This window comes from Lontra canadensis, unplaced genomic scaffold (genome assembly GCF_010015895.1).
Source record: "Lontra canadensis isolate GAN:19392208 unplaced genomic scaffold, GSC_riverotter_1.0 scaffold30, whole genome shotgun sequence".
Classification (NCBI taxonomy): Eukaryota; Metazoa; Chordata; class Mammalia; order Carnivora; family Mustelidae; genus Lontra; species Lontra canadensis.
The window spans coordinates 20,796,686-20,820,182 of NW_022631024.1; the positions used below are offsets into that span (position 1 = coordinate 20,796,686).

At 53.4% G+C, this 23,497-nt stretch overlaps 1 protein-coding gene across 3 annotated transcripts in view; it reads left to right on the forward strand.

Moving 5' to 3' along the window:
• Window positions 1-2,898: 2,898 nt before the first annotated feature.
• EHMT1 (euchromatic histone lysine methyltransferase 1) overlaps window positions 2,899-23,497 on the forward strand; it is a 71,051-nt gene continuing 50,452 nt past the window's right edge. For 2 of the 3 annotated variants that reach the window (XM_032866341.1, XM_032866342.1), the window contains exons 1-5: window positions 2,899-3,001; window positions 10,256-10,812; window positions 17,003-17,183; window positions 19,444-19,601; window positions 19,926-20,117. In XM_032866341.1, the coding sequence (XP_032722232.1) occupies window positions 2,977-3,001; window positions 10,256-10,812; window positions 17,003-17,183; window positions 19,444-19,601; window positions 19,926-20,117 (1,113 nt within the window). In that variant the 5' untranslated portion in view covers window positions 2,899-2,976. The remainder of the gene's footprint in view (window positions 3,002-10,255; window positions 10,813-17,002; window positions 17,184-19,443; window positions 19,602-19,925; window positions 20,118-23,497) is intronic. The other variant, XM_032866343.1, reaches the window with a different exon arrangement.

Consider the following 23,497-nt stretch of genomic DNA (forward strand, 5'->3'; position numbering starts at 1 on the left):
CAGGGCAGGAGAGGGTTTTCCTGGGTCCACATGCAGGGGGATCAAGGGCTCGGCTCTGTGGGGCGTCCCAAGAGCCCATCCCTGGGCTCCGCCAGTGCTGCCGTAGCTTCTCATCTCTCCGTACTCTGTAAACCCGGATTCTTTGTAAACTCTCCTACTTTTAATGTTTTTTTTTTTAAAGATTTATTTATGTCCGAGAGAGAGAATGCATCGGAAGGGGAGGGGAAGCAGAGCCAGCCCAGCTTGGTCTCCTGACCCAGGGGCTCAGTTTCTAGAACCTGAGATCGTGACCTGAACGAAAACCAAGAGCTGGATGCTCAGCCCGCTGAGCCACAGACGCCCCTAGACTGTCCTTCTTGTAAATGCTGGTAGATGCCTGAAGATGGGAACTTGTGCAGCGCAGCTCTGTGGGGCCGTCTCAGTAGCGCTTCCTTGGTGACCCCAGCTCTGCATCCGCCCAGCACCCCGGCCATGTGCGCGCCAGCCCAGGTGTGGCCACCTGGAGCCGGAGCTAGACGGAAAGCTCCTCCTCCACTGGTGGGGGGCTCTCGGGCGGGAGATAGGACGGTGGACAACTGTGTGGTGCGGCCCCTGCTGCTATAGGAGCCTCAGAGTCTTGAACTTAACCTCACTCACCCCTTCCCCCGCTGGCACTGGTCCTGTCTTCCAGGAGCCTTGGTTCTCTTGGTGGGAAATGGTGGAGGGAACCCACATTCTGTGCGCGGGGTGCTGCTTGCTGCTGGGGTGTCCTTGCTTCTGGGCCCTTGCCAGCCCGGAGCTTCAGCTGTGCATGCTGCTCTGAGCTCCCTCCCCCACTACCCTGTGCCTAGAGCTAAAGCCCTACCCCATCCTCATGGGCCGTTAGACTCAGACCACCCACCTTGTGTTGGCAGCCTTTCCTCAGCCCCAACCCCAAGCTGCAGAGTGGCAGGACTTGAAGTCTATATAGAAGTTCTGTTTGGTTCTGCTGTTGCCAGGACAGGATTTTGTTACTGGTTTGGGCTGTGTTCCACCTTCAACCCTCTCTTGGTCTGGTGTCAATTTTACAGGTTGTTAGCCCTTTGAAATGGTGATGAAGACCGTGTTCCTTCTTGCTAGTACACGTAGGCTCCGTGCACAGAGAGCATCTGAAGTTGGGAGGGTTTTGTTCTTTCTGGTCTGGTTGTGGGCTGAGCTCACTTTGGACTTCTGGATGTGCACGCCGGCCGTACCCTGCTCTGCCCTCGCTCACCGTCCTCTGCCCATACAGCAGATACTGGCTGTGTGTCTAGGCTGTCGCAGAGAACCCTCCCAGGCATACAGCCATGCGGGAAGCAGACATGGAAGTGGACCCAGTGGCCTTTCTTACTGGGGCCTCTTAGGCCCCACGTGCTCATCGGTTCCTTCTGCGTGCCGCACATCGCCAACATTTTGGGGCTGTGTCAGAGAACAGGACAGGCCTCTCTTGTGGGACCCAGAGTTTGCATGTTGGTGGGGCGGGCAGACAGGCTGGGTGACATGTCTTGTGTGGGGGGGTGGCACCAAGCAGGCAATAAGGCAGGACCCAGGAGAGGCTGTCTGATAAGGTGATTGGCCTGTTGAGAGGCTTCAGGGTCCAGGGGCTGGCATCTGGGGTCAGAGTGTGGAAGGTGGAGCAGCGGCTGGGCCCTGTGGCTTTGCTGCCAACAATGAACACTTGTTTCTCCTTAGTGACCTGGGAAGACCCTGGGGCTTGGGGAGGGCTACCTCCAAGTCTGATCCCTGCAAGGAAATCTTCCCCATCTTCTGGGAGGAAGTCTCAGAGCCCCTGGACTTTTCTTTGCTGCTGACGCTATGACTTCTGGCTTCCTGTGGCAGGAGTGGCTAAGACAGGGATTACAGGAGGGGGTCTGCCTTTGAAAGGGGGTTCACTTTGGAAGCTACCAGTGGGGCCACATGTGACGCTCTAGGGAAAGGTGGGAGGGCCATGCTCGTTCCCTGTCTTGTCCTGTGTACCCGGGGAGATGGAGTCAGCTCTGTTCAGGAACTGCAGGTGGAAGCCTTCTGGAAGCACTGAGATAGGAGGGGCTTCCTGGGACTGGAGGCTGCTGTGTGACCTTGAGGTGGTTTGGTGGTCCAGAATGACCGGGTAGGGCAGTGTCCCTGTTCTTGGGCCCCACGCTTGGCGTTCAGTGAAATCAGCAGGGAGCTCAAGGTTCTGTAGGAATGTTCTGAGAATGTGTTGTGGTATCTTTTGGAGAATGCATTCCAGATGTTAGGTGTTACGGGAGTTGTGCCCTTAGAGTCTGAAACTCTTAAGTGGGGAGCCTGGAGGGTCTGCATCCTCCCCCCTTCTCCTTCTCCACGGTCTCATGGTGATGACTGCTGCCGCACATGGAGGGACCCATTAAGGAATGTTTTGTGTGTTTACAGTCACTTTTCCAGCCAGATTCTAAGCCTCCCAAAGGCAAGAAGTTTTAAAAAACAATTCCAAGACCTTTCGTAATTTATGCCTCCATGTAGTAGAGCAAATACTTAATGATTCATGTATTTACTGAATTTTCTTGGTGTATCCATTTCTGCAAATATTTTGGTAGGTTGTTAGACATTTGAAATATTTCGATGAATTCTTGTCAGCGGCAGAATGCACTTTGATATAATTTGTAGCATTCCTGTAACAACCAAAACATTTGAGGTTTCTAGTTATGTAAGTAATGCTTGAATGTGTTCCTATTCTTCAACAACTATCTCCAAAAATACAGTTGGGTAGAAGTTTCCCCGGGCTGGTTTCAGAGTGTCATTCCTCCTCCTGGAGGTGACTGTTACCTGCCGGCTTGAACACCCCCTAGCCCTCTGGTCATCTGATAGTGAGTCTTTACCTGGATCCAGACACAAAGTCCATCTCAAGAAATCCTGGCGGAGAATTGCGTAGTCTGACTGCAGGTGAACCCAGGCTGATGGCTGTTTCTTCTTTAGCAGGCAGTTCCGGCGAAGGGGGAGACGAAGCAGGATTGCTGCATGAAAACAGAGCTGCTGAGGGAAGGTAAGGGTGCAGTTTGCTCCTGCAGGAGAAGTGGCCAGAGGACCTGTCACTCTGGCATCCCCTCGCCCGTCCCCGGCTCCTGACATCCTTGCTTCCAGACAGGTCGCCGTATGGCTTCCCACCTCCCATTCCCAGATGGACACAAAGGCACACACACGAGATCCGCTAGAGAACGGGACCGTTCCCAAAAGTGACAAACAGACACCTGGTAGGCCCTTGTCATAAGTGCACCTAGAAACTCGAAGCGAGAAGGGCCGTGTGGATGTTTATGGCAGTTTCATTCCCATCACCCCGAGCTGAGCCACTCAGGTGCCGGTCCCGGGCTTCCAGCCAGTGCATATCTGGTGGGTGGGGTGCAGCAGGCCCGAAGAGGGAGTGGCGGCGTCGCACAGCAACACGGATGACACTGAGCGCGTTTGGCTAAGTGACGGCGGGGGGGGGGGGGTGGACCCACAGGCCATGTGCTTGGTGACTCCATTTGTATGACATTTTGGACAAGGTAAAAGCAGAGGCTAGCAAAGCAGCAGATTTGCGGGGAGGTTCAGGGGGGTTGCAGAGGGCCAGACTTGTGAGGGGCTGCGGTGGGAGGCACTCTGTTCTGTCAGGGCTGTGGAACACACCGTGACACGTGAGTCCGACTGTGTCACACATGAGCCACGTGGGGGCCGCTGAGAAGTTCATTTTGGAGAGCTGCATTTGGCCTGGGCACCATGAGGCCGATGGCTCAGGAGTGGTGCCGACACTGGGCTTCGCTTGACCGTGTCTGTCTGGGGAGGCGGGCGAGCAGCCCTGGGCTGCCACATCGCCGCAGGAGCTGAGCAGGTGAGCAGCGTACCATCCCATCATCTGGCCAGCTCCCGGTAAGGGTGGTGCAGGAGGAGCCTGCCGAGGTCGCGGGACTGTCCTCCTTCCTGACCTTGGGCGCTGCTCTAAGCACTGTGGGTATGCTGGCTGCATGCCTGCCCAGTGATGTGTGATTCTGTCTCTCTTCTTCCAAGGAGGGGGAGCGGAGGTGGGTGCACTGCCGGGATGAGGTCACCCAGGCTGTCAGACTGGCAGCTGGACCCTTCCTCTGAGGACACAGAGACGATGGCGCGCAGGTGGTGCTGGCCATGGCCTCGGCCACCAAGACCACTGTGTGCATCAGCAGGAGAGATCAGGGCTGCGATCTGATGGGTACAGAGCTGGGGCCCGTCTCCCCAAGCCCTGCAGGTCGGCCTGCAGTGTCCCGGCACGGACCTGTGTGTCTTGGCGGGTGTCAGCCTCTGAGTCCCTGGATGCAGCCCCTCACGGCCTAGTGGTAGGACGGGGCCCGCCCTGCAGCTCATGCCAGTAGCTGCTCTTCTGTGCCTTTCCTGAGCTGTAGTGTGGCTGCCCGGCATGCATTGCTGCAGCCCCTGTCTGCATCCCGGGCAGTACAGGAGCTGCCAGCATACCTTTTCACGTCTACATAGTCACCTTCTCGCGTGACCACCACGTACACGTCCAGGGGCCACTGTGGGTGAAGGCACAGCACGGGCACTCCAGCAGCCCGGGCCATAGGGCAGGACTTTCCCTGGAAGTGCGTGACTTGGTGCACGAACAGGCTTGTTGTGGAAATACTTCCGATCCCAGTAGAGTTCTGGGGACTCCTGGGAGCAGGGCGGGTCCGGAGATGCAGTGCCTGCTGTGCTTTCTGAGACAGTTTGTAAACCCCGCTCCCTCCCTGTTGAGGATCCTGAGCTCAGGTCTGACCCAGCCAGGCACTTTCTGGGTGGATTGCGGGGCCTCTGGGTACCTCATCCAGCCGCCAGCTGCCCTGTGCTACGGCCCCTGGCCAGCCCTGGGGCGTGCCGCTTCCCAGAGGTGCCCTCCATACAGACCCACCCACACCTTCCTTTGCCTCCAGGGGCACCTGGTGTGCTCAGGGGGTTAAGCCTCTGTCTTCAGCTCAGGTCATGATCCCGGGGTCCTGGGATTGAGCCCCGCTTCGGGCTCCCTGCTCGGTGGGCAGCCTGCTTCTCCCTCTCCCTCTCCCACTCCCCCTGCTTGTGTTCCGTCTCTCGCTGTGTCTCTGTCAAATAAATAAATAAATAAATAAATCTATCTTTAAAAAAAAAGAGAGAGAAGACCTGCTTTGGGGTTTCTTCCTGGTGCTGTGCTTCCCTCCACTCCTTGAGGTGTTCTCGTCCATGGACATCCATGGTCTCTCGCTTTTCTTCCCTCATCTCCCCAGCTCCCCCCGTCCCTGGGCCTTTTCTCATAGAAGTTGGGGGTAAATAAATAAATAATGTGGATAAATGAACTTTCTGCTCTGACACACTGCCCCGAGCCACGGCCTTGAGCCCTCCTTCTGAGGAACCGTGGGACTGCACCTTTGACACTCGCACCGGCAGCGCGGCAGGGCCTGCCCTCCACTGCCTGCCAGCACTTGGGACTGCCTGTCCCTTCCACGATGGCTGTCCCGGTGGGTGCAGAGTGCCGTCCCGTTGTGGTTCTGACGTGCGTTTTCCAGATGATTAGTTGAGCATCTCTTCACGTGCTTAGTATTGTTAGCCCTTTGTATATGTTTGGAAAACGTGTAGTTTAGATCCTTTGCCTGTTTTTCAAATTGGTTATTGATTTTTACTGTTGGGTCATCAGAGTTCTGTATGTATTGCAGACACACGTTCCTCATCAGATGTGTGACTTGCAAGCGTTGTCTCCCATTCCAAGCTTGGCTTTTCAGTTGTTTGACAGCGTCCTTTGAAGCACAGAAGTTTCTAAATATTTTTAAGATTTATTTATCTGCGAGAGTGCACGCGTGAGCACAGGCAGGGGGAGCAGCAGGCTCCCCCCTGAGCAGGGAGCCTGATGCAGGACTCGATCCCAGGACCCCAAGATCATGACCCGAGCTGAAGGCGGACGCTTCGTGGACTAAGCCCCCCCAGGCGCCCCTGTATGCTTAGACTTAAGAAAGTGCTGAACTGTGCTGCGAAGCCCCGGCACCATCCGGTATGACAGCAGTTGTGTACGGCGGACCTCCTGTCCTCGTCCGAGGGTTTAATCACCCCCGTCGGTGGGCATCAGGTGGCATCGCCGTGCTGGCCAGATTTGCTGTTTAAGTTTTGAGAAATTTTTAATCTTGACGAAGTCTGATTTATCACTTTCTTTTTTGGGATTGTGCTTTGCTGTCAAGAACAATGTGCCTTGCCTAGCCCTAGATCCTAAAGATTTCTTCATTTCTTTTTTTTTTCCTCTCCAAGTTACATAGTTTTACATTTTGCATTTTCCTTTGTTCTCCATTTTGAGTTAGTTTTATAGATTCATTTCTTTTTTTTTTATTAAAGACTTAATTTTTTTAATTTGACACAGAGAGAGAGAGAGAGAGTGGGAGGGGCAGAGGGAGAAGGAGACTCCCCGCTGAGCAGGGAGACCGATGCGGGGCTCCATCCCAGGACCCTGGGATCATGACCTGAGCTGAAAGCAGACGTGTAACCGACTGAGCCCCCAGGTGCCCTGTAGGTTCATTTCTGTAATCAGTCTTTGAAAAGTCAGTCATTGGTTCCTGCAGTTTGTAGGTTACTTTGGATTTTCTACAGTGGGTCACGTCAGTTACAAGTAAATTTTGCTGCTTCTTTCTGACCTGAATGCCCTTTGTCACATTTTCTTGCTTGTTGGATGGCTCTGGCCAGAGCCTTCAGAAGAATGGATATTAGTAGCAATGGCCGATGGCCACAGTTCAGGCCTCTGAGAGGAAGAGTGCCGTTCCCTTCTCTAGCCAGCGTCTCACAACAAGCTGACCCTGCACGGCAGGCTTCCCCACGCTGGGCGGGTCTCCCGCTCTCCTTGATGCCTGCTGGGCAGCCTGCAAGCCGGCTCCGCTTTGAACCCACAGGCTAGGGGCTCGGTCCCACCAGGCCACAGTCCCAAGTCGAGAGTCCCTGGGTGCACGCAACTTGCTACACGAGGGCCTGGCTGTGAACTGGAGGTTCCCACAGCCCCCTCCTCAAGTTCATGGAACTCAGGGAACCACGGACGCGCTGTCGCTGGTCTATTACAGAGGGCACGACTCCGGAGCGGCCCCGTGGGAGTGAGGCACAGGGCCGGGTGTGGGGGGATGCTGGCAAAGCTTCTGTGCCCTCTGGGGGTGCACCGCCCTCCCCATGTGGGTGTGTTGCCCACCTGGGAGCTCTCTCAACCCCATAGCTCGGGGACTTCTGTGGCGACTTGATGGATTGTTAACTGGGTCCACAGCCCCTCTCCGCTCTCTGGAGGGTGGGGGGTAGGGCCGCAAGTGTCGAGCTTTGTAGTGTGACCGGCCCTGTCTGCAGTCCCCTCAGGAGCCGAGGGCAGAGACCACGTACCTCTATCTTGTTACATCACAGCATCTAATCATATTTATCTTTCCTTGTTTCTGTTAAGACTTATGCTTTGGATGTGTAGCAAAATCTCCCCATTTCTAGGCCATAGATCCGTGTTCTACATTTTCCCTTGTTAACCGCTTTGGTTGAGAATTTCCGGACTTAGATGTGTAGATGAGCCTCCAGGGGTCTCGGTGAGGCCCAGATGTGTGGAACCCAGCTTCAGAGGTTTGGAACCAGCAGGTCCAGGCACGGCTGCGGAAATCTGACTTCTAGCCGTCAGTCTGTGCCCTGCCCCCTCGGGCTGCTGTCTAGACCCTGCTGTGCCTAGTGGGCACCCCAGCCCCCCTTGTGGTGGTGCTGTGGGAACGCCTGTGGCATCCTCCTCTGATGCAGGGAGACTGTTTCCCTGGGCCTTTACTATTCTTTTCTGTGATTCACTTTGCCGTTTGGGAAAATCTGTTTTTCCCTTTACGTTTTAGAACAAAGTGGTGGAGTTTGTCATACACCGATGGAGTTGTGATTGGCCGTCACTGAACTTACAGACTCAGAGGCAGCTTGACGCTTTGTCATCCCATTTAGGGCCATGTTTTCATTTAAAATCTTTTTCTTGGGGCGCCTGGTGGCTCAGTGGGTTAAACCTCTGCCTTTGGCTCAGGTCATGATCTCAGGGTCCTGGGATCGAGCCCCACGTTGGGCTCGATCTCAGGGTCCTGGGATCGAGCCCCACGTTGGGCTCTCTGCTTGGCAGGGAGCCTGCTTCCTCCTCTCTCTCTGCCTGCTTGTGATCTCTCTCTCTCTGTCAAATAAATAAATAAAATCTTTAAAAATAAATAAATAAATAAATAAATGAATGAAATCTTTTTCTTCACAGAGGCCTTGAATAGTCTGGTCTAAAATTTTGTATTCTTTATAGTTTTTCCTGCTTTTGCAAATATTATTTTCCCCCTCTCTTATTTTCTAGTTAATACCAGTGTAGGAAGATGCCCTTGAGTTTTGTAGCTTGAGGTTTGAAGTCAGCAGTCTCACTGCACTCTTATGTGTTAATTGCTAATGGACTGCATTTTTAAAGTAAATAATGGTGTTGGGTACAGAGGCTGGAGTTCTTCCTTTGTCTCCAGTGCCTCTCATTTCCACGTTCCCTCTTGTGCCTGCCGTATACCTGTTTTTGTGTGAGATCCTTGTGGCATTTCTGATCTCACATGGAATTCACTTTTCTCTTTCTGTTCAAAATTTTATTTATATATTTATTTGAGAGAGAGGGAGAGTGAGCGAGCGTGCATGTGCGTGTGAGTGGGGGGAGGGGCTGAGGGAGAGAGGGAGAGAAACTTAAGCAGACTCCATGCTGAGCGCAGAGCCAGACTCTAGGCTTGATCTCGTGACCCTGAGATCATGACCTGAGCCAAAACCAAGAGTTGGACACTTAACCCACTGAGCTACCCAGGTGCCCTGAAATTCACTCATTTCTGAATTAAGTATATGCTTCCTGCAGATCTTGGTGTATGGCCTTTGCTAACTCTGTCCAAGTAAGGTCCTGCCTATTCTGTCTTGCTGAGGGTTTTTAAAAGAAAAAAATCCCTGATTAATAACTGTGTGTTCATTTACAAAGTATTAGAAAGTATGTGCTGCACTCATATTGTGTCCCAGGCCCTGTTTCTGCCTCGGGGCGCAGAGCGGACAGACGAAAGTCTTGCAGACCTCACGCTCTGTGGCAGAGGAGCGGACGGCTGATACCATAACGTGGGGTCTCCTGTGGGTGTCAGTAGAGTGAAGCGTGGAGTCTTGAAGTCGCCTGAAGCTCTTTCTGCATCCAGGGGTGTGTGATCATGAGTTTTCTGCTTTTGCCTTTGTCGGTGAGGTTGGATATATGCATACATCTTCTGATGCAAAATGCACTTGCTTATAATTGGTCCTGGACAAGGTCTGTTGAGTTGTCCTGGGAGACCAAGCTTTTATAGAGTATAGGTTGTAGTCTGGATGTTTGTAATGGGCCTTCTGGCTGATGCACTGAAAATATGACCCTTTCTCTTGTTTTTTTTTAACCATTGTCTTTAAGTTTGTTCTTGTGAAGCTGTTTCTTTTTCTTTTTTTTTTTTTTTAAGATTTTATTTATTTATTTGTTAGAGAGAGAGAGGGCGCGCACGCGCGAGCACAGGCAGACAGAGTGATTGGCAGAGGCAGAGGGAGAGAAGCAGGCTACCCTCTGAGCAAGGAGCCCAATGTGGGACTCGATCCCAGGACGCCGGGATCATGACCCGAGCCGAAGGCAGCCGCCTAACCAACTGAGCCACCCAGGTGTCCCGTGAAGTTGTTTCTTGCTTTCTGTCTTTAAACCATGCTTAGTTTTATTTTACGGTCATGTGTTTGTTCCTGGTGGATAGGCAAATCTGTGTAATAGGTTTTGAGATCTTGCTATCTTTTAAAAATGAATTTACCCAACAAACGGGGAGTCTTTATCTTGTGCTTCTGGTTTTAGACTGTGTCCTCTGAGGCAGGACTACAGAGCCTGGCTGCACCTCGCACATGGGGTGGACAGATAGCTGGCATGTCTGAGCTCAGGGCGGATTCCCCTGTTCAGGGTTTGGCCTTCTCCAAACTTTAACCAATTACTTGTCAAAATTAGTGTCTAAGACATCATTTTATTATTTTTTTTTTAAGATTTTTTTAATGTTTATTTTTAGGTAAGTTCTACATCCAGCATGGGGCTTGAACTCACAACCCTAAGATTAAGAGTTGCAGGCTTTTCGACTGAGCCACCCAGGCTCCCCTAAGACATCATTTTATATTTAATCTGTTTGAACTTAAGTCTACTTTGTACATGAAATGAGATGATTTTTCCTGGGACAGTTTCACGTACACCCCTCCAGGAAATGGTAACTGTTGGGTGGGCTGTGTCCTGACAGGGCGGTGACACCGTCTCCTCTGTTCACAGAGCTCTCGATGGCAGCCGATGGAGGCTCAGCAGAGAAGCAGGGAGGAGAGGCCCCTGTGGCTGCGGACAGCGAAGCCAACGGGTCCTGTGGAAAGAGCGAGGCTGGCAGTCACATGACTGCAGCGCAGCACCCTCAGGAGAACACGGCGGTCAGCCCACAGGAAGGTACCAACAAACTAGCTCGAATAGCCGAAAACGGGGTTTCAGAAAGAGACAGTGAAGCGGGGAAGCAAAACCACATCAACAAAGATGACTTCACACAGACTTCTGTCATCGGGAGCAATGGGTACTTCTTGAGTAAGCCGCCCCTGCAGGAGCAGCCCATGCGGATTACCAGCACTTTGGCTTCCTCGCTTCCTGGCCATGCTGCGAAAACCCTTCCCGGAGGTTCTGGCAAAGGGAGGACTCCCAGTGCTTTTTCTCAGGCGCCAGCCACAGTGCCGGCCAAGCTCGGGGAAGCAAGTAAAGAGATCGAGGACAAGAAGCCCACAGCCACTGCTGCTGACATCAAGGTTCACAGGGCACGGAAGACCATGCCAAAATCCATCCTGGGCCTGGTAATGCGATCCCTGCCGGGACGGGGCTGCTCTCGTTTCTGTCTTCCCTTCCTGTGCTTGTGTTCTCTTTGATCGCGGTGACGGCAGATGGACTCTGCGCGTGAAGGAGAAAGGCCAGTAAATGGCAGTGGTTACCAACAGGTGGTTGTCTCTGGGCCTGGGAAGAGGAGGAGAGGCTGCTGACCGTTCGGGCGCGAGCGCCAAGCGGTCAACTCCTCCCCGCCCCTGCTTCGGTCCTGGGAGCTTTCTGCCGCTTGGGGAGAAGAGCGCGGACTCTCTCAGGAGATAAGTAGCCGTGACGTTGGTTAGGTTCTTGGTGTGACGGAAGGAAGGGACGAGGGACACACTGAGAACATGGCCAAGCCTCTGTTTTCATGCCAGGCCCATGGGCGGAGGGAACGGGTAGCGAGAAGCCAGTCTCCTGCTGGGGGAGGCAGCTCCTGCCATCAGTGCATATTCTGTGCCGGGGCCTGGTGCATTTGGTCAGAATGTCCACAGTCACGTTTGCCCTCCCAGTGCTCTGTCAGTCTGGCCGGGGGTGACTTCTGGGTCTTTAGAGGAGTTCCCTTGGGATTGCTCGTACCTGGCGCTGCTAGTGCGCGTCCTAAAGCTCGTCTCACCGTGCGGCGTTAGGAGGTCACGTGTGGTGTCATCCGTGCAGCCTTGCGGGGCTGTGCGAGCGGGCCTGTGCCCACCGGCCCTGTCTGTCTGAGACGCGGGTCTTTCCTCAGTTCGTGCGGCTTTTCTTTCTGTGGCGCTCTTGATGTGGACCTGGGCTGTGTTTTCCAGCTCTGGTTTCTTCTTTGGCACTTACGTCCTTGCTGTCATTCTGTATGTTGATGATTCCGCTTCCAATGTTCCCGTCCCGCTCTCTCTCCTAGAGCATCCCGTCTTGCCCTGCGGAAGACGCTCGTTGCTGTTCTGCGGCGTGTGTCGCTGCTGCTCCCTGGGGCGCTCACCGTCTGGCTGTCCGTCCGCTGCGCTCCCCGTGGCTGCCTGCGGGGGGGCACGGGGAGTGCGCACTGACCCGCCTGCTGCTGGGTGCCCGCGGCCGCCCCGGACGCCCGCGTCTCTCCATGTGGGCCTTGGCCCTCCTAGTCCGCCTGGCCCTGCTCTGGTTTCCACCTTTTGCAGAACTCCCGGGCACGCTCCACAGCTTTAGAAAACCTTTTTAGTAATGCAGAATTCACAGGAAGCTGCGGGATAGTACAGAGAAACCCCTGTAGCCCTCACCTGGTCTCTTCACGGGGTCTCCCCCGGGCTGCGTTTCACACAGGGAGGGCCCGGTGCAGATTTCTGCAAAGAGCAGCACGGAACAGCTCCCAGGCGCCTTCCCAGGCCCCTTCGTCCCCACCCACCCCGCCCACCATCCCAGTTCCCCGTCTCCACAGCCGCGCCCTGTCCCGTGTTCTGTAGGAAGGTGGGGCCTTTGAGAGCAACCCCGTTCCAGTGGGACCGACCACACGGTGTCAGTGGGTCCTTTCCTTTTCCTGCTGAGGGGTTTCCTGGGGAGTCTGTGTCCCAGAGCTGAACCGCTCCCAGGTTGAGGGGTGTTTGGGGCTTTTCCAGTCTGGGGCTGTTCTCTTTGGACCTTTACGTGCAGGTTTTTCTTGAGGCAGAAATCATTTCCCTGGGTTAGACGTCCAGGAACAGAATTGCAGGGTCATGTGTTCATTGGGTATTTAGCTTCTGTAAGTAGCTGCTAAGCCAGATTCCCAACAGGCTGCAACATCTTCCGGCCCCCGAAGCCAGGTCTGAGCCGTCTGCTGTCTCACTGCTGCTGGCGGGTGCCCTCGCCGCTTGTTTGGATTTGAACTGCGGTGCCTCCGCGCGGTGTTCACTGGAACACACCTAGTGGCCAGTGGTGCTGGACATCTGTTCAGGGCCGACTTGCCATCCGTACGTCCTTCTTCATGAAGTGTCTGTCACACCTCTCGCCCAGCTCACAGTTGCTTTGTGAGCTTTCAGAGTTCTGGGTTTGAGCCCTTCACCGTGGACCCACTGGCCGACTTCTCTCCGTCGGGGGCTCGTCCTCACCCTCCCAGTAGGGTCTTCCCTGGAGCACAGCCGTCGCACCATGACCCTTCGTCGGAGTTTCTCCTTCCATGGCTCATCCTTTTGGTATCATGTCTACAAACTCTCCGCCTAGCCCTGGGTCCCAAGACTTTTCTGTAATTTTTAAGGCAGTTTTTTATTTTTGTATAGGTTTATATTTTTATAAATATATGGTCTGTTTTGGGTTAGTTTTTGTATTAGATAGCAGGTTTGGAGTAACATTCGTTATTTTTGCCTGCCGTGTTTTGGCTCACCATTACCAATTTTTAAAATGCAAGTCAGAAACTTTTACATTGTTCATCTGTTTCTTTGAAATTATACTTTTATTCTGTTCTTGTTTCCAGGACTTTATTCTAATACACATTTATTCTTGGGCATCTTTCATTGGCGCTCTGTCGTAATCCTCTAAGGAAAACAAGGCAATTTGGAATTTAACTTCAAGAAATCCCCCGGACCGGGTAGGCTTCTCTCGGTGTTAGCTGTGTGCCGCATCGAGTCATTACAGTTGTAGTGACGTGCCGTTGATTGTCACACATATCATTTGAGTCTGCTGTAGGGACAGAGGACAAGAGGGTGTTGAGACTTCAGAAATGATTTCCTGAAGACCACCCCTGCCTACTGCAAACCTGGGGACTTCATTTGCCCCGGGGCCCCACAGGAGGATGAAGGGCACAGTGACATAGCAACACGTCAAGGCAAGTCAAGGCAGTAGGGTCCCTGAGGGCCCCTCTGATGTGGACCGGCTCCAGACCTGGCCTCTCCGGCCCTTGGAGTTCCGTGCTCCCAGACCCAGTTCCGTCTTGTTTGGGTTTCTTGGGAGACCTTGTTTTACTGAAAGTTGTGTTTTAAAATCAGTCATTCCAGTGATGAGTGTTACAGGCGTGTGATAACAAAACCATTTTGTTTGTAAGAGTTTAAGAAGGAAGGCATGTTCCTGCTACAGGGCTGATGTCCCCTCGCAGCGTGGGCACCCCTCTCACCTGGTGTTGGTCCTGTCAGAAAGCACTAGCACAGGCTGCAGCTCGCTCACTGGCAGAAAAAGTGGAAGCTTCTGGAAGGGAACCTTTTTCTCTTGCATTGAAATGTTTGTTACTGTGTCCTGTGTTGCAGACTGTCTCCCTAGTTGAACTGCGCAGACTTCTTGGGGCCTCGGCATGGTGGCCCTCCAGCCTTTTCCCTTTGCGTCCCTGTCCCCGGTCTCCCTATCCACTTCCACACGTAATTGCTGCCACTGGTGTTCTCTAGGTGCTGGACAAAAGATGAGGCCTTGTTCTTAGAGCCCTCAGCCTGCTTAGAGAGGTAGTTTTGAAATTGTGTGAGTCCTTGTTCGTTGCCACTGGAATTAAGTATCTGGTAGGGGAAGTAGGCTGGGCTAAGAGAGCTGACATTGGCCTGGCAGGTGGCTCGGGGCCTGGCCTCCTGGCTGGAGTGGGGAGCTAATGCATGGAGCGCTGGGGGTGGGTAGGCCCAGTAAGGGCCAGACCCTGTGGGCCTCCAGCACCTTGGCCAGAGCAGCACTGTGGGCCCCCTCTCTCTGCAGCTTGGGCCATAGGTCCTCCGTTTGTGTCGGGGGCTGGGGCTAGCTGGGGGCTCATGGCTCCATCACAGCAGTGGACGCCCCTCCATGATGTTGGGTGCTGACGTCCTGCCTCCACGGCAAGTAGCTGTGTCTTTCATCTTTTCTGCTGTTATCAGAGAGCAGAGCCCTGACAGAGTCCAGAATCTTCACCCATGTTCAGCAGCTCTTGATTTTTTTTTCAGATTTTCAGAATAATACCTTAAAGATTTTTTGTCCAGGTGAGAATTAGCCTCATATACTGTTTCCTCCTCAGGTTTAATTTTTGCCCCTCCTTTGTGTTTACTGTAAAATCATCTTTTGCATTTGCTTATAAGAAGAGCTGTGGAGGCCAAGAGTCACTGTGGCCACAGTCTGTGGGGTGGTTCACAGGAGACGGAAAGGGGATCTAGCTCTCTCCTTTGTTCCAGCAGTAACTTCTTTAGGGACAACCTGATGATGTGTTTGAGAGAGACTGAAGACGTTTGCAGAGTTGACAACTTACACGTGAACTGTGCCCTGTGTGCCCAGGCAGTTCATTGTAAAGGTGGTGGGGAGGACGGTAGGGTTGGGGGAAGAAGGAAGGGTGCTCCGGGACTGGGCCATGTTCCCTGCCAAGCGACAGATAGGGTTGCTGAGCTGAGTGTGAGTAAGTCCCCTGAGCTCTCGCCCCAAGAGCTGGCATCCCGGCCACCCTCCCAGCTAGGCTCACTTTTAAGGGCAGGGCTGTCAGACGCGTTCACACTTGTGCAGCCGTCCTCCCTGTCCGTCCCCAGAGCTCGTCCACCTTCCCGGGCTGGACTCTGTCCCCGTAAACCCTGCGCTCGGCGCCCCCGCCGCACGTCTGTGTCCGACTCCTCCGGCCTCCAGGGCGTCTCCACTCACGACACACAACCGGTCCGTCCGTGCCGGGCCGACCGCACTCGGCACCGTGTCCTCCAGCTCCGCCCATGTGGCCGCGGTGCCGGGATCCCCTCTTTCAGGGGGAGTCACGGTCCGAGGTGTGGCCGGGCCGCGTCCTGCTCACCCGTGGGCCTGTCGATAGCCGCTCGGGCCGCTCCCGTCCCTCGGCTGGCGGCGCTGCTATGAGCCATCGGGCACGCAGCTCTCGGAGACCCGCTCACCGTTCGTGAGGTAAATGGCCACACGTGGGATTGCCGGATCCCGCGAGGTCTGTGTTTAGCTTTTTGAGAAACGGCCAAACTGTTTTCCACAGCAACGGCACCATTTCACGTCGCCCTGCAGCACACCGTGGTGCTGGCTTCTGCACACCCTTTCCGACATTTGTTGTTTTTAACTGAGGCGCAACTGGCAGTTCCCTGGTTTTGTCCTCTGTTGTTTTCGTGGTCGCCCTCCCGGTGTGTGAGGTGATGCCTCGTTACGGTTTTGATGCGCCTTTTCCTGACGGACGACCAGTGACGCTGAGTGTCTTCTCGTGTGCGCAGCGCGTGTCTTCTTCGGAGAAATGCGCGTTCAGATGCTCTTCCCAGTTTTTAATCAGGTTGCTCATTCTGTTGTGCACTTGGGGGGCTTCTTTATATATTCTGGCCATTAGTCCCTTATCAGATATGCAGAGGACTGGCAAATACTTTCTCCCAATCTGTAGGGTGCCTTTTCATTCTGTTGATTGTGTCCTTTGATGAACAGAAGCTTCCAGTTTTGATGAAGTCTAATTCGTCAGTGTTTGTTGTTCTTGTTGCCTCTGCTCTTGGTGTCCTGTCTAGAAATCATCGCCAAATTCAGTGTCATGAAGCATTCCTCCGGCTTCCAAGAGTTTTGTGGTTCTGGATCTTTGATCCATTCTGAGTCGGTATTTGTGTCCGGCGTGAGGCGGGGGTCCCCTGCGGTCTTCCGCGTGTGGAGTCCCCCTTTGCCCGGCGCCGCTGACTGAGGGATGCCTGTTCTTTGCTGCTGAGTGCGCCTACTGTGTGTGATGAAACTTGGTGAAATGGAATTTGATATGAGATCCAGCTCTCACGAGGCTGTAGGCGATCTTAGAGACGCTGGCGGAGGGTTAGGGTCAGTTGTGTCTAGGCGGTCTGGCGTGACGGCTCTGCTGATGGGCACGAGGGGGTCGGCGGCACCACTGTGGGCTGCTGGGGCCTCAGAAGGCCGAGACTGAAGACAGACCCAGGAGAGTGGTGACACTGTGAGCAGGAGGTAACTTTGAAAGTGGAGTCTGTTGTGGGGGAGCAGTTGCACGTGCAGCCGTGGAAATGACTGGAAACACTTTATTGCTGATATGTTGACCTACAGCAACAGTTATGGGTTTCTCCTGTAAGGGGCCAGGCGTGTGGCATTTCAGGCTCATTGCCGCATTCGGTCCCTGGCGTCGTCAGCGCTGTATTTAGCTTCTAGACGGTGCCTGTGTCACCCGGGGCGTGGCCGGGTGCGTACGTCAGGGCCGGGGGCGGGGGCGGGCCCGTGATGATGGGAAGCTTTCTACTTGGTCTCCTCTTGCTTATTTCCTCTCTTGGGCAAGGCAAGGTTTTGAGGAAAGGAGCTGCCTTTCGGGGGCTGTTGTCTCCGTGACCACCTGCTCGTGTGTAATTACAGTTATTAATTGTCTTTGTTTTGAAGCACGCAGCCAGTAAGGATCCCAGAGAAGTTCGAGAAGCTCGAGACCATGAGGAGCCAAAAGAGGAGACCAACAAAACTCTTTCTGATTTTGGACGACAGCAGCTTTTACCCCCCTTCTCACCCCTTCATCAGTCACTACCTCAAAACCAGTGCTACGTGGCCACCACAAAGTCACAGACAGGTAATAGGGAGACCCAGCAGCGGTCTTGCCTCTCTGATGGCGCGTTACAGGCCTACACCTTGGGAGACTAGCCACGTGTTGGCTGTCGGTGAGCGGCGGTCGGAGTCACGGGCCCTCTGTGCTCACCTGGAGACTGCCGAGCACACCCGACCTCTGTTCTAGAAACGGGACTAAGCCCCGCATTGCTTTCTACGCTTGTTGTCGAGCTCAGAATGAATGTTGTTTTCATTAAGTCTTATTCCCTTGTTCTAACTGGGTAGAAAACTCTAGACTTGAGAACTTCCCACCGTTTATAAAATAAGTGCTGTGGAAGCACACAGTGTATCGTGGAGGCCTTTGAGTGAAGGTTGTGGAGAAGGCTGGTTTGGTTCTGTTACCAGCCGCTTCCCGTGGGTGCTTCTCGCTCTTCTGAGCTGGCTTCTGTTCAGGGTCAGTTGCGGGGACGGGTGAGCACTTGGCCTCTTGTTGGGGCCTTTGCAGGAGGTGGGGCTCATGAGTGGCCCCACACGGAGGGTGCTGGGGGGGTGGGTGTATCTCAAGTGAGGGTCCTTCCTCTGGAGCCTCTGAGACACCCACAGTTCCTACAGAGACGAGATGACTCTCCCAGTGCAGAAAGGCCCTTTCTGTGACATCTTCACACAGGTCCAGCCCTCCTGGTATTGTCCCCTTGCAGGAAGGGTACCAAAATCACAACTTCCATGCCTGCAGGTGTCTCCTACAGAGGAAAGTGTCATCACAGCCAGCTCGCCTTATGACAGGACCGCTCGTGCTCCTGTCAGCATTGTGGGGAATACAAAAAGCCTGCCTGGGGGGTGGTGCTCCTCCTGCCTGTCAGGTGTCTTGGGATGGACAGGTCTTGTGTGAACATGGCCCTCGGTGACTGTGTCCCGCTTTTAGACCACCTCGGTCTGCTTTTTTCAGACCTCCCTCCTTCCCCCGCCCTGCCCAGCTGTCTTCCCCTGGGCTGGGGCAGTGTTGGGGCCGGCTCGTTCTCGTGTACGATTTCAGGTCATCTCGACTGGTATTCTAAATTACTGTGCTGATGGCCCCAGAGGTTCTGTTGGCCTCCATCCTGCCACAACGCAAGTAGGCAGGCCACACAGACTCGCTGTGGGGCTGCAGAGCGCATCTCGCTCCCCTCCCTGTGACTCCCAGGGCGTACATCCAGCCTGCGTACACCCCTGTGTGTCACCCACTCGCCCCGCTCTAGTGTGAGACGGACAGAACTGGGCCCCTCGTGACCACCCCAGTGAACACAGTGCAGGGCTGCGTGGGTGGTTGCCTGGGATGTCCTTTGTGGCCCTGGGGCTGGGGCCGAGACACACCTGGTGTCCTTGATGCCACGTGCTCGTGGGGCTGTCTGCGTGGCCCTTGCAGTGGCGGAGTCCCCGCTCACGCAAGCTCGGGAACGCTCTCTTCCGCTTTGTGGAGTGGGAACAGAGCGGAGCGTAGGTCCTCTAGCCCTTTAGTCCGGTGCCTCTGCTACGTGGTTTTAGGTTTTTTTAAACCCTGGAACTTTTTAAAAAATAAAGTATTATAGGGAGCTCCTTCTCTGAAGTCAGTCAACCTGAAGCTGCTTTATCTAGAACAGGGTCAAGAGCCCCGAGTCCCCAGGAGCCCCAGCTGTTCGCTCTTTCCTGTCCTTTGCCTTCCTCGGCCTCGCGCAGCTGCATGGTTTGCTTCAGGGACTTCTTTCCCTCAGTTGGTGGACTGTTGGGGGAGGTGGATGGTGCTGGGGAAAGGGTCCAGGAGAGGACAGACTGGCGGTGTTGCGTGGCCACACTTCCTTTCAAGGTGGACGCATCTAGAAACCGTGGGGTTCGCTCCTCGCTGTGGGTGAGAGGTCTGTCAGGGAGACAGACGAGGCCCATGTCCAGTGACGGGCAGCGAGGCCACTGTTCCTCCTCAGCCTGGCCCTCGCAGCCACATGGGGCCTGGGGACGGGGGCTGTCCCGAGGCAGGGGCCTGGGTGTGGGAGGTGTCCGGGGCCCTGCTTCCGATGGCCGGTGGGTCCTCCTTGCACTTCTGCTTGTAGCAGGGTGGCCCTGTCTGCTGTCCCATCGGCTGGGCGTTTCATTGTGAGTAAAGCGATTATCCGCTTTCTCTGTGCAACTTAGGACAAGTAAGACAAGCCTATCACTGTTGTGGCTGGCTGATGAGTTTCGTAATCAGATCTTGTGAATTATCGCCTACCTTTAAAAAACATTTGAATGGTATTTCTTTTCCTTTCTTGTCCCCTTTTGACTTTTTTTTTTTTTAGCTTGCTTGCCTTTTGTTTTAGCAGCTGCAGTGTCTCGGAAGAAAAAACGAAGAATGGGAACCTATAGCCTGGTTCCTAAGAAAAAGACCAAAGTATTAAAACAGAGGACGGTGATTGAGATGTTTAAGAGTATAACTCATTCCACTGCGGGCTCCAAGGTAAGGCGTGCCTGCATTGACCACTCGTGTGCTTGGGAAGCCGCGTCTGTGTCAGGACCTCTCTGACCGCAAGAGCACCACGTGAGGTTGTCAGTAATTTGATGACCTCAGTCCCTTTGGAAGGAACCCCAGCTCTGAGGTGCCTCGTTCTGGGGCACAGCCTCCTGCCTGGTGCTCCCCGACCCCTCATCCCTCAGTTCCTTCCTGGCTCTTGCCCCAGTAGAAGAGTCGCTGTGTCGTAGCTCGCAGGCCATGCCCTGGTGGGAGCTGGCAGGTTGCTCCTGACGGGTTCTGGGTGACATTGTGCTCTTGCCCATGTTCTAGGGCGACAAGGACCTGGGAGCCAGCACCCTTCATGTGAATGGGGAAAGCTTGGAGCTGGACTCAGAGGAGGATGAGTCGGAGGAGCTTGACGAGGATGAGGACCAGGGGGCCGAGCAGGCTGCCGCATTTCCCGTGGAAGACAGCAGGACCTCTAAGGGGGGGAGCGTCTCGGAAACTGACCGCACCCAGAAGGTAGGCCTGGCTCACCCTCTCGGGGAGGGGCTGCAGATGGTGGGCCTTCGGTCCTATGAGGGGCACCTGGCCCTTCTCGACCCCAGTCATTTCCCTGTGACCTTCGGACTTGGGTGTTTGCATCCTGTTGAAGTTTTAGATTTTTTTTTTTTTAGATTTTCAGTTTTTGAAATTTTAGATTTTTGAAGTTTTAGATTTCTTTTCCTCGGAGGAGTGTCCGTCTTCCTGTACAGCGCTCTTGGAAGTGAACATCTGGAGCTTGTTCAGGTTCCAGACGGACAGGAACGCCCTGAGGGCTGAGTGTGCACCTGCGGCAGCTACTTGCCACTGGTCTTGGTGTGACCGACCTTATTCCGTCCTAGGCCACGCCACGGGTGCCGTCCTCCTGCACGGGAGGCACTGACACTGGGAAGGACTCTTCCTCCTGGTGGGAGTGAGCGCCCAGGGCTGCTGACCGGACCTGTGAGGAGACCGTGTGCAGTCTGTGCACACCAGGTGGCTCTCGGCGTGCCAGGCATGTCCTCCACCTGCACAGCGCTCACTCGTGTCTACCTGGTCTGCCCGAGGATGTGCTCTGCGAGGGGTCAGTGTGGGGGCTTGGTCGCAGTCACTGTCTGCCGGCGCCCCGGGGGCTCAGCACTGGGCAGCGGCTCCAGGGGCCCTGGCTGCGGACCTCAGCAGAACATAGCTCCTGAGCTGATGCTGAGCTCTGGTCGCGTGTTTGTGCTCTCAGTTCGGAGGGGGACACAGTAGACACGGAGGGACAGGAGGAGTTGAGAATCCGGTGGTCGTCTGGAAATGGGCGTGACTGCTCTGTGTGCCTGTTCTTGAGGGTGCTTTGGACCATCTCTGTGTACAGGGGCTTTCGTATCTGCTGAGGTCTTCTAAGACGAACGGTAGGCAGACAAGTTCCAGGTGAGTTCATCTGGAATAGTGACCTGTTTGAATGTGTAATTTTGTGGATTAACTTTTTACATTTTGAGTCAAAGTGCTGTGCTCTGCAGATCCAGCCTTTCCTTCCGGCTCTCAGAGTTTTGGGGGGGGCGTCTTGTCTTGTGTCAGAAGCCAGGATGCTAGACTCTTTATGATTTCTGGGTTCCAGAGATGATGAGCAGATGCTTTTCACCGGTGACTTAGAATAAATCGACATAAGCTATCTTCTTCTACTTCATTGGTTTCATTCTTTATGTGTAACTACTTGATTCATGTACATCTGTTTTGGGATAAAATACATGGTAGATATACTCACAATGGGTATATTTTATGGTATATGGATTCTATCTCAGTAAAGCTTTTTGGCAAAATGTGAGGTCAGGGTCCTATGGCTTCCCTCAAATTTTTAGCCACATTCTGTGAGCACCGTATATTGACTAAACGTTTCTCTCCCCTGATGATGTAAAGTGTCACTTTTATTGAACACCATATGGTGTATACAGAGTTGACCGTGTTTCTGGATTCTCCTCTTCCCGAGAAAATCTGGACTCAGAGTAATACTGAATAACTCTATACATTGGTGTAACGGGAAGAATTAAATGGATATTAAGCCAACAAAAAGAATCGAGAAACAAGTAAAAGTAGAATCACAAGGGCAGTGTGGCCAAGTGGGAAACAGAGTAAGAGAACAGGAACAAATCTGCATAAATCAGCGATAGTAGTGAGTAGTGGCGGGCTTACTGTGTGGGCCGCTCCAGACAGCGGAAAAAGATGGGGGCTCACACCAGCTCCTTCTGAGGCCAAGCTCACTTTCAGCCCTGAGACCGTCTTGGTCAGACACAACTGTGTATCTGCACAACAGCAATGGGGAAGAAGGTGGGGCTTCCCCGGGGAAGACACTGGTTTGTTAGAGGAAGCCTGTTGATAACACTTATTACAGTAACAGATCAAATGACAAATACTAGCATTTTATTAAGTTCAGCTGTATGTTTTTTGGATTTGGGGGATGACTTTATGATTTCAGCTGTGACAAGGAGCAGTTCACTGAGCAGAGAGTGACTGCCCCTGTGTGCCGCCACCATGCTCACAGGCCTGGGTCGTCTGTCCCAGCCTCCCCTGTGGGCCCTCCCAGTCCCCGAAGAATTGTTTTCTTGGTTTCTGTGCTTGGTGTGAATAAGTGTATGTTTTCCTTTTTTTGGAGTGTGACTCGTTTTTACTCAGTATTACATTTGTGAAGTTTATATTGTTTGTTTTCATTGTTACGCACGGTGGATTATGAAGTGGATCATGAAGTGTTCTGAGGAGACCCCTTCATGGGTCCGATAGTCAAAACTATTATTGTCATGATGCTAAGACTATTTACTGTTGTCCCTCTCACTCGTTGAAGTTACATTGTGGTTTAAACACTTCTCAGTTTAGATCTGTATAGTAGTAGCGTTAGTAGACGTAAGCCACATCAACAAAAGTGCTTTATCATTCTCAGTAATTTTTTTTTAAAGACTTTATTTATTTATTTGACAGAGAGAGATCACAAGCAGGCAGAGAGGCAGGCAGAGAGAGGGGTGGGAAGCAGGCTCCCTGCTGAGCAGAGAGCCCGATGCGGGGCTTGATCCCAGGACCCTGCGACCGTGATCTCAGCCGAAGGCAGAGGCCTAACCCACCAAGCAGGCGCCTGTATTCTCAGTAATTTTTAATAGAGTGAAGGGTTTCTGAGACCAGAATGTTCAAGAGTACTGTACTGTACTACAGTATAGTATTTCTTTAGATGACTCTTCAAATTTATGTATCCGTTCCACTGTAGATGAACATTTGTTTCTAGTTGGGTCCTTTACAGATGACATTGCTGTGCACATTCCTCTGTGTCCCTAGGGGCACACCCCCATGGGGGTTGCCATGTCACGTGACCAGTGGCAGGCAGGGCCATACAGCTCTCCCCTAGTAGACATGCAGCCTGAGTGTCCTCCAGTCTCACTGGCTTGACATCCTTGGTGTCGCCCAGCCAGTGAGCGCAGTGGTGTTGCCTTATAGTTCTCATTCGTATTTCCCTGATTTCCAAGAAGGTCGGGTACTTTTTTTTACATGTTTATCTGCCATTTGGATACTGTCTTTTTTTTTTTTTTTTTTTTTAAGATTTTATTATTGAGATAGCACGAGCTGAGGGGCCAGAGGGAGAGGGAGAAGCAGGCTCCCCACCGAGCAGGGACCCGACACGGGACTCAACCTCAGGACCCTGAGACCATGACCTGAGCCGAGGACCCTGGGATCATGACCTGAGCCGAAGGCCGGTGCTGAACTGACTGGCCCACGTAGGCGCCCCACATCACTCGATCTTTATAAAAATACGGACCACCCGGTGGTATTTAAAGGTCGCTTATATTAAATAAGCCTGGCTAAAGAGATCAGAACCCTTTAAAAGAAAAAAAGATTACTTCGTGGTGATCATTTTA